Genomic DNA, 14,420 nt, shown 5'->3' on the forward strand with positions numbered 1-14,420 from the left:
ATGACTGCTGAGTGACAAACCGACACCCTGGAGTCCAGCCTCCCTAAGGGAGGACCTCGATCACACCCCTGGCACCCAGGAGTCAGGATCACCCTCTGAAGTGAGACCCACCGTGACAACACCTGACAGCAGCCTGGACAGGGAAAGCAGGGTCTGCAGGTGAGTCTGCTGGGTCAGAGGGGCCTCTGCAATGCCAGGAGCTTTGCACAGACCCTCACTCGCGCTGAAGCGAGAACCAGAGCTGCTGAAACACTCTCCAGAGGAAGATAGGATCCAGAGTCGCTCAGCACACAGGACACGCAGAGGACACAGGACACGCAGGGACGAAGCAGCGTGTGGCCCACAGTTGAGGAAAAAGGCAGCCAATGGAGATGAGCCTGGGACTGTTCGCATGCTGGACGTGACAAAGACATTAAGCAGCTTTTATTGACAGGTTTAAAGAAAATGGGAAAATGTGGTCTCAAAAAGTGAGCAGACGGAGGATCTCAGCAAAGAAACAGAAACCATAAAAAGACCTCAGTAAAAACCCTGGAAGACTTCCGGCCAAGATGGAGGCGTAGGTGGAAATACTGTGCCTCCTCGCACAACCAAAATTAAGGACAACAAAGATTTAGAAACAAAAACACTACTAGAACAGACAGGAAACTGAACTGTAGGGAAGTCCAACAACCATTCATCCAGACCAGTAAGGGGTGAAGCCGGCAGCCAGCACAGAGCAGTCATGGCAGGAAAAAGGGGTGGCTAGCGGACCTGGGTGCGCAGTGGCTCAGGGCTAGCAGATCCTGGGTGCAGGGAGGAAACGAGAAGACCCAATGAGACACGCAAGGCGGCTGGCTGACCGCGGACACACATTCGTGCACAGATAAACTAGGCAAAAATGGGCAGCAAGACAGACCACGCAACCCAGGGCCCCAGCGACGGGAAAGAAAGCCAAAATGCACCAATTGAAAAGGTGACGGGAGAGATTCCTAGCCTCACAGGAGAGTTCGTTGGGGAGACTCACGGGGTCCTAGAATATACACAAGCCCACCCACCAGGGAACAAGCATCAGAAGGGCCCAATCTGCTTGTGGGAAATGGAAGAAGGGACCGAAATCCAAAAGAGAGCAGAGCAAGCACCACTGTTCCCTCTCTTATCCCTCCCCAACATACAGCATCACAACCCAGCAACTTGGGTCACCCCAATGTGATGAACACCTAAGGCTCCGCCCCTCATATGTAACAGGTGCAACCAGACCAAAAAATTATGGCGCAAACGGAAGAACAAATCAAAGCCCCAGAGCCAATACTTTTATGTGACCAAGAGATAGCCAATCTATCAGATGCACAATTCAAAACACTGGTGATCAGGATGCTCACAGAACTGGTTGATTATAGTCACAAATTAGAAGAACATATGAAGGCTAAACTAATTGAAATGAAGGGAGATGCACAGGAAACCAATAGTGATGGAAAGGAAACTGGGACTCAAATCAATGGAATGGACCAGAATGAAGAAAGAAACAACCAGACAGAAAAGAAGGAAGAAACAAGAATTCAAAAACATGAGAAGAGGCTTAGGAACCTCCAGGACATCTTTAAACGTTCCAACATCCGAATTATAGGGGTACCAGAAAGGGAACAGGAAGAGCGACAAGTGGAAAACTTATTTGAACAAATAACAAAGGAGAACTTCCCTAATCTGGCAAAGGAAATAGACTTCCAGGAAGTCCAGGAAGCTCAGAGAGTCCCAAAGAAGCTGGACCCAAGAAGGAACACACCAAGGCACATCATAATTACATTAGCCAAGATGAAAATGAAGGAGACAATCCTAGAAGCAGCAAGAAATAAGGGGACAAGTCACCTACAAAGGAGTTCCCATCAGACTGTCAGCTGATTTCTCAAAAGAGACCTTACAGGCAAGAAGGGGCTGGAAAGAAGTATTCCAAGTCATGAAATCCAAAGACCTTCATCCAAGATTGCTCTATCCAGCAAAGCTGTCATTTAGAATGGAAGGGCGATAAAGTGCTTCCAGATAAGGTCAAGTTCAAGGAGTTCATCATCACCAAGCCCTTACTATATGAAATGTTAAAGGGACTTATCTAAGAAAAAGAAGATAAAACATACGAACAGTGAAAGGACAGCAAACTCACAGTTATTAACAGCCACACCTAAAACAAAAGCAAACTAAGCAGAGAGCTAGAACAGGAGTGGAGCCACAGAAATGCAGATCACATAGAGGGTTAGCAACAGGGGAGTGGGAGGAGGAGAGAGGGGGAGAAGGTACAGAGAATAAGTAGCATAAGCCTTGGCTGGTGTAGCTCAGTGGATTGAGCACGGGCCTGCGAACCAGAAGACCGCAGTTCGATTCCCAGTCAGGGCACATGCCTGGGTTGCAGGCCAGTTCCCAGCAGGGGATGCACCAAAAAAAGCAACCATACATTGATTATTTCTCTCCTTCTCTCCTTCCCTTCCCTTCTAAAGATAAATAAATAAAAGCTTTTTTATTTTTTAAAAAAAAGAAAAAGTAGCATAGACAGTGGGGAGAAAATAGGGGAAGGGCAAGAATAGTGTGGGAAATATAGAAGCTAAAGAACATACGACACATGGACATGAGTTAAATGGGGGAATGTGGGTGGGAGGTGGTGTGCAGGGTGGAGGGGAATTAAGGGGGAAAATGGGAAAGTGCAATGGCAAAATTGATAAAAATTTTTAAGATTATATTTATTTATCTTTAGAAGGGAAGGGAAGGAGAGAAATATCAATGTATGGTTGCTTCTCATGTATCCCCTGCTGGGAACTGACCTGCAACCCAGGCATGTGCCCTGACTGGGAATCGAACTGCGATCATGTGGTTCGCAGGCCCGTGCTCAATCCACTGAGCTACACCAGCCAGGGCTAATAAAATACATTATTGTAAAAAATCCTGGAGCTACAGAACACAGTAGCAAATAAAAACTTGACTGAAGGGGCTTAACAGCTGACCAGAGACGTGGTCGGGGAACTCAAGGACAAACTAGGAAAAATTATCCATCTAGTCTGAAAAGAGACAAAATGTCTCTTTGCATGTTAACAGTCCCAGTAGAAAAAAGTAAGACTGGACAGAAAAGAATTTTGAAGAAATAAAGGCAAAAATATTCCAAATGTGAGAGGAAATGCTGTCCTACAGGTCCAAAGTCCCCAGGCAGGTTACCTATCAAGAGAACCAAGTCTAAACACAGCACAGACTTCTAAAACCTAAGTGACGATCCAAACAGACAGAAGTGAGACAGACGGGCACAGGCAGGAAATTCAATCCGCAGCCTGTTCCGCTGGGACCCAGACGATGGGGAGCCACCGCCTGGAGCAGTGGAGGCGGCGGTTTATCAGACCTAGGAACACGAGGGTGCGATTCGCAAAGCTCACTAGCTGGTGTCCCTTCTCTCACGTGACAGGGACAGGGAGAAACTGCATTGGAACAGGAATTTCACTTAGAAACGGAATGAGCCCCGTCGTAAAACAGAGGGGTTCAAGGAACGGAGGGAAAATGGGTAGGACGGCTAATTCCTAGATTCACTTACCCTTTGTAGTCGTTGGTCTGTAAAACTAAGTGGTACACATCTCAATTAGCTTGGCTCATTCAACAATATAGAGATTAAATCTTAAATTTAAAAGGAGTTGAAAAACAGACTGTCAACCCAGGATTTTACACTCAGGGAAACATCATTCAAAACCAAAAGAGAAACACACAGCCCTTATCATAATGAACAGCGAGGACCCCACCACCCACAGGTGGCACTGTCACCACCGGGCCAGCGCTGCCACCAGACACGGGCCTCAAGGACGGAGCAGTGAGTGCCGAGTCAGCACAGGCCATTGTCAGCGACCAGGTTTTCTCTTCCTGTGATTCAGTTCAAAACAACTAGCAATCGAAGGCAGAAATAACGCCCTTTAAGGTCAGGTTTCTCCCAGCACGTAAAAACACACCAAGGAACACAAGAGGAGACTGATGGGCCCGGACAGACACTGTGCAGGAATGACCGACCCCACATGGGTCCCCGTCCCCACCAGTAAGAAGAGCTACCCCATGAAGGCCGTGCTCCTGAGAACTAGCATTCCCCATGTCCTCCTTGTCAAAGTCCGTCTAAACTTCACCGGACTCAACAATGGCCATAAAACTTCTCATGGAAAGAACTCAGCTCACGTGCTGCTCACGAATTAGGGGGTCTGCATGGAAAGCGGCAGCCGCACACGGGAGAATGCACACTCTCCTGAGAGTCCGACTGCCCGAGGGACTGCCGGGTGGCCCACGGTCCCCTCCAGCCCTCGTCCCCACATGCCACTGTACCTCTGTCCCCGAGCCTGGACCCGGAGAGTCCACTTTCCGCTTTTTGCGGGGCCCGATGGCGGCCAGCGCGGTGAGGTTGGCGTCCCGCTGCCTCATCTGCGCCAGCTCCTGCTGCTGCATCTGTGTGACAAGGGGGTAAGAACAGCCTTCTCACTGCCACGGGCACACGGGCACAAGTTCCCCGAATGACAATTTCCTTAAACAGTCAGCACATTCTACAAGCAGGAAAGTAATACAGCACGAGATGCTCATCATAAAAAACTCAGAACATGTGAGCAAACTTAGAAAGTATGAAGACTGAACGCAGTCCATGAGAAATCAGCACTAAATTCCAAGTTGGAAAACACCTGTGCAAACATTCTTTAATTTTAACCCTCACCCGAGGACATGCTTATTGATTTTAGAGAAAGGGAGGGAGAGAGAGAGAGAAGCATCAATCGGTTGCCTCCTGTACCCACCCCAACCAGGGACTGAACCTGAGACCTTTCGGTGCACAGGACCATGTGTCAACCACCACAGCCACCCAGCCAGGGCAAGACCCTTCAGGGAGCCACAGAAGTGCCGGCCGCACAGGAGGCCGCCACACCGACCCCCCTCTTCTGCCAGATGTTCTCGGTGCGTGAGCACATTTCTCCAGCAGCAGAGAAGGCTCCTGACCACAAAAGCCCCTCCTCACCTCTTTCGCCTTCTGCTTCAGCCTCAACTGCTCCGGATCCTCTTGTCGGGACCGAGACTGTATTTCAGAGAGGTGCGGAAGAGATGTGAGTCACGTGCTAAATGGGCGTCCCCTGACAAACACGCTACCTTGTTCACGGTGTGGCAAGACCCATATCATGACGGGAAACACATTCAATTATTTAAATGCTTAACGCCAAAAGATGAAAATTTACACCACGTATCACGGGGAACAAAAACAAACAGAACTCTTCAGAAAGCCACTTGGACAGAAAAACAGGCAGGGTCTCTGACGCGCCTGCTGACTGCAGGGACCTGACTGGGTGGGGCGTGAGGACGGGGCACTGGGACAGGTCCTGCCCGCCACGCCGTGGCTCCTGGGGCCTCACGCCACCGCCCTCTCCCGACCAGCTGTACCACGGCAGACGCCGCTCGGCCACGCAGGAGCACCGAGGGCGGCCGCGGCCCCTGGGACTCGCAGCAGGCCACTGCCAGCACTTGCCTTGGCTGCTCGCATTAAGATCTCTCTCTCCTGCTCGTCCTTCCTCTGCTTCTCGATCTGATCAAGCTGCTCAAAAAACTTGAGCTGAGCCCGGACGTCACTTGCCTGTTCGTACCTGTCGTCATCCTATAGAGGTAAGAACAGGATCGGTCAGGACTCGGACACCCAGCTGGACAGTCTGTGTCCCCCCACCCAGGTCCAGTTCCCACAGCACCGCCCCACACCCCCAAACCCCGCATGTCCACCCGACCTGGCACCCGAGCTCACGGGGCGTTTTAACTGTGCACACTTGGAAGTTGGGGCTTTCCAAGTAACATTCATACACTTTCACAGCAACAGGCGTTGTAAAGCAAACAGCCCCGGCCTGCACTCGGACAGCTGCTCCGCAGCCATGGTCACCTGGACCTGCCCATCCCGCTCCGCCGCTCCAGGGCGAGCAGGACGTGTGCCGACTGCTGCTTCAGGGGCCTGGGCGCAGGGGAACCCCCACAGCACACAAGGGGCAGCATCTGAGTCCCCAGAGTGGGCCACGGTGCGGGTCTCCGGCTTCAGCTGGGAGCCCCCGGCACAAGACCCCATCACAGCCAAGGCGAAGGCCGCCCCCACCCCTGCCCTGCCACCCCCTCCCCCCCGACCAGCCTGGGGCGGAGCACCGGCCAGTCCTGCGCGGCCACAGGAGGGGGACCTTCCGCAGACCCGCTCTGTGGGAAACGAGCGAGCCAGCGCTGCCCGGCCCAGGATGGCAGGAAGGCCCGTCCGGAAGGGGCAGATCACCTTGTAAGAGAGGTTCTTCTGCTGAGCCGTCTCCGATATCTTCTCCACAAGGTTCTGTAGCCTCTGCTGCGTGGCGTGTGACACGTAGCTCACCACGTCAGGGTGCAGCTCCGTGATGCCGTGCTTCTTCCCTGGGGTCAAGCAGGTGCAGGCGCGTCAGGGCAGCCCACCCCCCGCCTGCTGCCCACAGCCCCAGGGGCCCAGGGAGGCCCAGGGCCAGCGCCATCGCCACCGACCACGTGGACGATACGACACAGACCAACCACCTGGTGAGGAGCTGCCGGCAGGGACACTGGGCCCTGAGCACGGCACCCACCAAACCCCCATGAGGACGCAGACATCGGCGACAGCTGCGAGGTGGGAACGTACCTATCTCCAAGATCCTCCTCTGCAAAGGCGCCGGGAGGAGGAAGGTCTCATCTTTGCAGGACCGCGTGAGTGTGCCCACCAACTCGGAGTTCGTCGCCAAGATTCTTGCACTTTCTTCTGACAGGTTGACTCCAGCCATAGAAGCCACGTCATTGATGTCATCATCGTCCCTTCAGACAAGAAGAGAAGGTGACTCTCCTGAGCCAGGGCTGCAGCAGGAGCACACTCAGGTGGTCCCGACTCGGGGACTGTGATCGGTGGTGGAGGGATGGGGCCCCTGCAGAAAGCGCAGCCCACGGCCCCCCAGGTGCGTGTCCCACCAGCTGCCTCCCGCGCCGTGCTGTCAGCCCACTGCGGGAGCCCAGCATCTCCTTGGACAGTAAACCTAGTGTTTTAAAGGAATGCCGGCTCTGGGTCACAGTGGACACTGAGTCTCTGCACGCAGCTGAACAAACATGGGCACTGGGCTGCCCCAAAGGTCAGAGAGCAAAGCCCAACACTCCGCTCGCTGCTTCAGGAGCCCCCATCAGAATCACGGACCCGTCGTTTATCCGTGACACAGCCACCAGCTCTCAGGAGAACTGGGGCGCAGGAAGAACCACCCCCTGAACCACTGGCAGGTGTGCTGGTGACCCGACTCCGCAGGCCCCGCGGAGAAGGGCAACCCTGAGAGAGCCAGGTGCCCTCGGAGAGCAGGCCCCACTGTGCGCCTGGACCCCCTGCCACACTCGGGGCCACCCCGTTGGCGGCTGTCCCAGAGTGCCGTCCGCCGCAGAGCCTCCTGCTCAGAGTCAGAGCTGACCTCGGCCGCCTTGGCCTGGAAAGCCCCACGGCCCTTCCCGACCCACGCTCTGCGCATGTGGAGGAGCGCAGGCCATGGATTTTACAAAACGCCCTCGTTTTCTCCACCTGTTACCCCCTGGTGACGAGACGCCAGAGCACACCTTTGGCAAGGATTCCACACGAGTCCCGTTTGTCAGCCCGGCCTCTGCAGGCACTGGGTCTCATGGGCTCTCACCAACATGCCCTCTGAGTGTCCACCCTTGGCCCCTGCCCAGCTTCCCCACCATCAGCACCCCCCACCGCCTGCGGCCATCAGCAAGGACCCACCGTGCACGCATGTGCACATGTGCACACATCCTGCTCCATGTAAACTGCCAGTGTGTCCATTCTGTGGCCCCGCGGCTCCCTGTCTTGGCCATGGGCCCTGTCTGTTCCCACACACGCGGCCAGCAGGAGGGAGGCTCGCCCGCCCAGCCCCGCTCTCCAACCCAAGGAGAAGCGCCAAGCCCCTCGCCTTCTGATCCAAGCCCAGGATCAGAAGGTGAGACCTGAGCACCTGGCTGCCCACTGCCCCCAGGTGTCACTGTTCCTGGCTCTGTCAGTGGGCGGGGCGACATCAGACCTGTCTGCACCAAGCCACCAGCTGACCCAAGCCAACGGCGCGGGTCCTGTTCCAGTCCACACGCCCCAGAGGCCACACGGCCCCCTATGATCCTCATTCCGCTGCAGGGGAAGCCAGGGCTTCCACAGCCTCTGTCCACTTCCAGTTCTGATCCACAGGGTACCCCACCTCCAGCTGCAGCACCTGTGCCCTCTCCCCCACCCCAGCACTGCCCCCAAGCGGGGCTGCCCAGGCACATGGCCGCCGGACGGGAAGGGGAAGCCTACAAAAGCCGCCTGGCACCTACCACCCCCTGCAGCCTCGTCGTAGCCACGGTCACCGCCGCAGCCCTCCCCCTGGCATGCCGCCCCGCCCGACCCGGAGCCCCGTGCACACTCCCGAGGGCACTGAAGCTGGGGCGTGAGGCATGCACCCCCAGTGCTCTCGGGAGATGGGGCCGTGAGACCGCGTCAGCGGCTTCCCCGTGAGCACGCGGAAAGCCCTTACCGGAACGAGCCGCCGCCCGGCTCCTTGAGCTTGTTTTTCTGGGCAGCAGCCGCCTGGGCCGAGACGGCAGACAGTGCTTTGGTTCCAGGCAGCACGGCGGGCTTCACCACTGGGACTGCAGGGCAGGGGCAGAGGAGGACCCCGACGTGGGCGTGTGCCCTGCCCATGTGTGCAGAGACCGAGGACACGGCTCCCGTGCACAACACACCCAGGCAGGGCTGTCCGCGCCCCCCACCCCGCAATCGGGCTCTTGTGGTGGACGGGCGGCTATTACGCAGGACAGCGGGTGGCGTCTCATAAGCCTCCTGTCTCCTGCACCACCCCGACCAGGGTGAGGGCCGACAGAACCACAGATATCCTTAATGCCGGGGACATGCGCACCTCGCGGCTGAAGGGGTCAATTCTGCTTGCGTGTCCCAGAAGAGGGAGAAAACCGGAGGACAGGACCCTCAGCGAGCAGCCCCGGACCACGGCCTCACCTGGCTGCAGCGGGTTCAGCTGGATCTGCTGGGGTGTGGTCAGCACGATGCGGTTGTGAGGCTGCCGGAGCGCCACCATTGGTGTCTGCGTCAGCGTCACCTGGGGAGGCCGGATCAGGGCTCCGGGCTTGGGTGGCTGCTGGATCACCTGAGACAAAGCCACAGCCCTGTGAGCAGTGACAGCGGCCAGTGCCCCATCCCCAGCCATCCCCCTGCCGTGGCCCAGGTGGGGACAAGGTCAGATTCTGTCACATCAGCGCTTCAGGGCACTGCAACTGGGCACCTGGACACTGCCCAGTGTCACATCAGCGCTTCAGGGCACCTAGACACTGCACATGACCCAGCTGGGGAGAGGCCACTTCTCCCCACACGTCAGGAAGGTGGCATGGGTCCCTGGGACGACAAGACAAGTCTCTGCTTCTCCTCCTCATTTTCTCTGAGGAAGGAGATGGCGTTCTCACCGGGGGAAGGTTAGATTTCCTACATCCTGCCTTACACCCGACCCTCAGAGCAGAGCCTCTCCCACTGTCCCCCAGAGGTGGCCCGCGCCCCACAGCGGTGCACCTGCTGCTCCCCGAACGGCAGGGCCTGCACGGCCCCGCCTACCTTTGCCTCCACCACCAGGCACACACCGGCCCTCCCCTTCTCCTTGTCTGCCCGTCTCCCTGTCCGGCCAGGCCCGCCCCTGCAAACACTGGCACTCTGAGTCCTGTCGGGACTGAGCGCTCTCTGCCGAGGCCCAGAGACCCTGCCAACGCCACACGGCTACGGCCCAGGCGCCCTGGCCCCACACCCCTGGGCCAGGAGCTTCAGAACCCAGTCTCTGAAGTTCACAAAGGTGGCCTGGTGGGCGTGCTGTGAGGGACACACACAGCGGTGGGGCAGTGCCCTGGGATCATCACACTGTTCCTGCAGCCCCAGCTGATGAGGCTCAGGGTGGACATCAACCTGCAAACCAAAGGGCTGTGGGTTCGATTCCCGGGTGAGCATATGCCTGAGTTGTGGGTTCAGCCCCCAGTCTGGGCACCTCTGAAAGGCAACCAGTCGACGCTTCTCTCACATCAGTACTTTCTCTCTCTCTCTCCCTCTGCTCCTCTCTCTGAAAACAAACTGCTTCTGCAGCGACACCCGTGGAAGTCCCACTGTGCAGGACGGGCAGAGACAGCAAAGCCTCTGACACCGCAGGTCGGGTCAGCCACAGACCCAGGGGAGAGCTTCCGGTCTCCGGCAGACTCAGGGTGGGCTGCCCACTGCTGACAGCGAGCGTGCACAGCCACGCACCCCAGGGAGCTGAACGCAGAAGGGCGCAGCCTCGGACACCAGGGGACACCAGTGATGTCCCTCACACCACGCCCCAAAGCCCAGGCTCTGAGAAAAAGTGGCCTTCCACCGTCTCTTCACAAGAACCAGTTTTGCGTGAACCAACCCCTGCGGCTACCGAACGGGGCAGCTCTGCAGCCACAGCACACGAAAGCCAAGGCTGGAGCAAACCTGTCCCTGGAGTGGACGGGAAAGTGGAACTGCCAGGGGCCCACCTCCAGTTGTGACCATTCGCAGCTGCCCCACTATCTGGTCACCCTGCTTCTTCACCAGCAACGCAGGAGAAACCCATGCTCAACGTGGGCAGCTGAGAGTCCCGGGCGACCGGGTCACCTGCTGGGCCACCACGCTGGGCCGTCAAAAACGCACTCCACAGCCACCGCAAAGTGCCAGGGAGCCCGCCTCTGTTCTTCTATAACTGGCTTCGGGGGACCAAGACCTCTCTGAGGTTAAGGCACAGTCTGCTGTGGGAGCAAAGACAGCCTCTCTCGGCTGCAGACCTCAGAGGCTGACTCGACCCATCCACAAACGGACAGCAGCAGCCTGCTGCCTCAGGGGCCTGCGCCATGACGCAGAGGCTCCCGTGGCCACCTGCGCGTCCAGCACCAGGACACGCTGCTCCCTGCAGCTGGGCCGTTGCTCCTGATCAAAGGCACGTCCAGGCAGGAGTCACAGCACACACACCGTGTCCCTTTAAACTAGGAACACCCCAGATGACACCTACTGGTAGCCTGGCCACCTGCTCACTTCACGACCCTGAGCGAGGAATTACTGTGCCTAGCCGCTGAGCTGACCCCTGAAGCTGCCACTCCGGGCTGTCCCCCAGGCTGCCCTGAGCTGAGGCAGGCGGACGGGCGGGGCGGGGGGCTGCTGCCTGCATACCAGCGGCGTGGGCTGCCCCTGCTTGCCAGCGCCAACCTGTGTGGGCTGCGTGAGGCTGATGACAGGGGGCTGGAGGGCACTGGTCACGGCAGCCGCTGTCTTCCCAGCCGTGCGCTGGACGGAGCTGCTGAGCACCACAGCCGTGAGCGCGGTGGTGGCCTGCGGCGGGGGCGGCTGCTGCTGCTGGCTCTGCTGGATGAAGGCCGCGGAGTCCGGGGTCAGCTGTCTCAAGGCGGGCAAGCTCCTCTGGGCAGACACAGACACGGGGTCGGCAGGCAGCACAGCACCAGGCGGCTCCCGAACTCAGAGACGCCACGCTCACGCGTGTCAGAGTCGGAACGAGCGCGCGACGCCTCCGCGGCCAGTGCCCCTGCAGCACCCCGACCCACCGGCACCGAGCGGGACCGCGCCCACCACTCCCAGAAACGCTTCTAAGATGACAAGGGACACTCAGCCACAGAGCACTGTAAGCTTTCAACACACAGGTGTCAACTGCGTGCCCCACCCACCCGGGACAGGCACAGTGACAGGCCACAGGCTTCGCCGTTACCTTCAGGAAAGGCACAAGGTAAGGTTGAGGTGAAGAATTGAGTTCTCGGTAGAGCCGACTGGTGAAGTCCTCTGCTTCGATTTTTCCGTCCTGACAAACAAACCGACGTGAGACCCTGCAGACACGAGTGCGCACGCCCACTGCTCCCGACCCAGTGTCGCCCTGGTGCCCCAACCCACGACCCTGCGTGTTCTGCCAAGTCTGGGCCCCACAGAGGCCACAGGGCAGCCTGGGTGGGTGCCGGAGGCTGGCTGGCCCACGGCAGGTCTCCCTCACCCAGCCGTCACTCAGCATCCCGCCAGGAGCCAGGCCAGCCTGGAGGGACCTCCCTGTCACAGAGAAGCCACATGGGTGCAGGGGATCAGGGACACCCCTCCTCAGAGACAACGCCCCGACTCGGCCCGAGCCTCCAGGACGAAACCCTGCACGGCAGGGCTGTGGCAGACGTCCCGCCCCCGTGCCCCAGCCCTCCCGCCGGGCCCGGAACAGGCCTGGTGCAAAGCCCTCACCAGCAGGTGCTGCACCAGCTCCTTCACGTTGGCGGCCGTCTCTGTGGACTGCTTCCCGGACGAGGCGAGCTTTATCAGCGTGGACAGGAAGTTCTTGCACTTCTTCACGTTCTCCATCGTTTCCTGGACTCAAGTGAAAGAGGCACCAGTGAGCGTCTCAGGAGATTTCCGTTGTCGTCTGGTTTAGGAGACGCGTGTTCCTCTCGACTCCGGCCAGAGCCCTCACTGACGCTCCTGGCCTGTGGCCGGGGGTGGAACCCAGCGAGCGTCCACGGACCCCAGACCACTCGGTCGAGAGGGGCCCCAGCCACACCTCGGCTGGGCAGCTGCCAGGTCCCTGCCAGGCCTGACACCAGGTCGAAGCCACACGAACAAAGGCGGCTCCCTCAGACGGGCACCATGACGTTTGCCGCAAGGAACAGCCAGACCCACCCGAACAGGACCAAACTGCGCCACAGCCGCTGAAGCTGCGCGAGAGCCCTGGGCAAAGGACCGGGACGGCCACGAGTGGCATGTGCAGCCGGGCCGGAAGGCATGCGTGCATGTGGGAGCTCGGGGGGGGGCACAGAGAGACGGATGGGCGGGCACGTGGCCCTGCAGACGGCCGCGCCGCTCGGTCCCCGTGCGGCGCCCCCAGCCCCACTGCCGGGCCTCTGTCGCCATGGACAGCCCTCCGCGTGTGTTGTCCAGCCTGAGGGGCATGAATGGCGGCACTCACCGTGGCGGCCGTGGAGGTCGTGGTGGCCCCCGGGACAGTCCGCTGCGGCGTCCCCGTCTGGACGGCCGTCGCCGTCCCAAGGGAGGCTGTCTGGGCGGCGCCACCCAGCACGAGCTGAGGCTGCGAGAGTCCAAAACAAGCCGTGAACAGAGGCTGGGAACGGCACCTCACGCCCCAGAAGAGAGCTCCCTGCAGCAGCGGGGCCCTGCTGGCCGAGCATGCGGGGGGACACACACCCTGGGGACCACAGACGCGCGCCAGGCTGCGCCCAGCACCACCATCCTCCGGGCCCGAGAGGCAGGAGCAGAGCGACGAGGCTGCTGCTGGGAGGGCCCGGCTCTCAGCGTCCCCCCTGGAAGCCACAGCTACCAGGACCGATCGCCCCGGACGGGAACCAGACCTCCTCCCGGAGAGGGCAAACACCAGACACGGAAACTTCAACCGGGCGCACCGCCGCCCGGCCTGTGCAGAGCCCACCCCGGCCCCACACCCAGCCCACGGCCCAGTCCGAGGCCAGACTCCGCACCGCACCTGCACTCCGGGCGACCGTTGCAGCGCAGCAGCTGGCTGCACCGTCGTCTGGGCCTGAGACACCTGCTTGATTATGGTCGTTGGGGTCACCTGCCGGGCAATAATTGGTGTCCCAGGGGCCTGAAAAACAGGCAAGACTCATCTAAAAACAGCAACGATGAGTGACCCCCCACCGCCTAGTGCCCCGTCATCCCGGACACAGAACCACACACGCCTGTGCGCCCACGGAGAGTCCCAGCTCCATCGGAGCCACCCTACGTCTCCCCGCTGGTGACCAGGGTCGGCGAGGTGCAGGCCCGCGGCCGCTGCCCACGGCCACAGGGGCGCCTGATGCTTCCGTGGTCAGACCTGGCAACCCGGTCCTCGAAGGACACGCCTGTCTGGGCCCTGTGTGGATTCCCTGACCTCGTGCCCAAGCACTGAAACGAGTGACAAAGGCCCTGAGCAGCATGTGTCCCCCGCATCTAAAGACTGGCCGCGCCCAAACCCTGACAGGGAGACAGTCTGAGTCCTGAGCGAAGTGACCGTGAAGCTGGCGGTCTGACACTGACATGCACGACCAGACCTGAAGGAACACCACGGCCCCAACACCGGCCTCGCACTGGACAGAACCCAGGGAACCGTCTGAGCTGCCCCGCCCCCAGTTCACGGGCGCGTCCTGAGCCTCCAGCACACATGGGCCGCCACCGCCACACAGGGGTGTCCACCCAGAGGCAGCTGAAGTCACGGAGAAAGGGCCTCTCTAGAGCCGTCCAGTCTCCACTCCAGCCACCAACCGGCCCACCAGCTGAGGACAGCAAGAAGGCAGGAGGAGCCAGGATGGCACCACAGATGGCAGGGATGAGGCCGTGCCAGCCATGCCCACCTGAAACCACGCCGCAGCGAGGACCGGGCCTGGGCCCCTCTCGGTGCGCT

General features: G+C 59.4%; 1 protein-coding gene across 1 annotated transcript in view; it reads right to left on the minus strand.

The window, feature by feature from the left end:
• Positions 1 to 14,420, minus strand: part of TAF4 (TATA-box binding protein associated factor 4) — a 49,319-nt gene that overhangs the window by 9,951 nt on the left and 24,948 nt on the right. The window contains exons 3-14 of the mRNA XM_037060008.1: positions 13,506 to 13,625; positions 12,975 to 13,094; positions 12,257 to 12,379; positions 11,748 to 11,837; positions 11,198 to 11,443; positions 8,996 to 9,143; positions 8,517 to 8,631; positions 6,626 to 6,795; positions 6,257 to 6,387; positions 5,483 to 5,608; positions 4,982 to 5,038; positions 4,306 to 4,425 (exon numbers count right to left, since the gene is read on the minus strand). Coding sequence (XP_036915903.1) covers positions 4,306 to 4,425; positions 4,982 to 5,038; positions 5,483 to 5,608; positions 6,257 to 6,387; positions 6,626 to 6,795; positions 8,517 to 8,631; positions 8,996 to 9,143; positions 11,198 to 11,443; positions 11,748 to 11,837; positions 12,257 to 12,379; positions 12,975 to 13,094; positions 13,506 to 13,625 — 1,566 coding nt within the window. The remainder of the gene's footprint in view (positions 1 to 4,305; positions 4,426 to 4,981; positions 5,039 to 5,482; positions 5,609 to 6,256; positions 6,388 to 6,625; positions 6,796 to 8,516; positions 8,632 to 8,995; positions 9,144 to 11,197; positions 11,444 to 11,747; positions 11,838 to 12,256; positions 12,380 to 12,974; positions 13,095 to 13,505; positions 13,626 to 14,420) is intronic.

The sequence above is a fragment of the Sturnira hondurensis genome, unplaced genomic scaffold (genome assembly GCF_014824575.4).
Source record: "Sturnira hondurensis isolate 20B ecotype Veracruz unplaced genomic scaffold, ASM1482457v3 Scaffold0011378, whole genome shotgun sequence".
In the NCBI taxonomy this organism is placed as follows: domain Eukaryota; kingdom Metazoa; phylum Chordata; class Mammalia; order Chiroptera; family Phyllostomidae; genus Sturnira; species Sturnira hondurensis.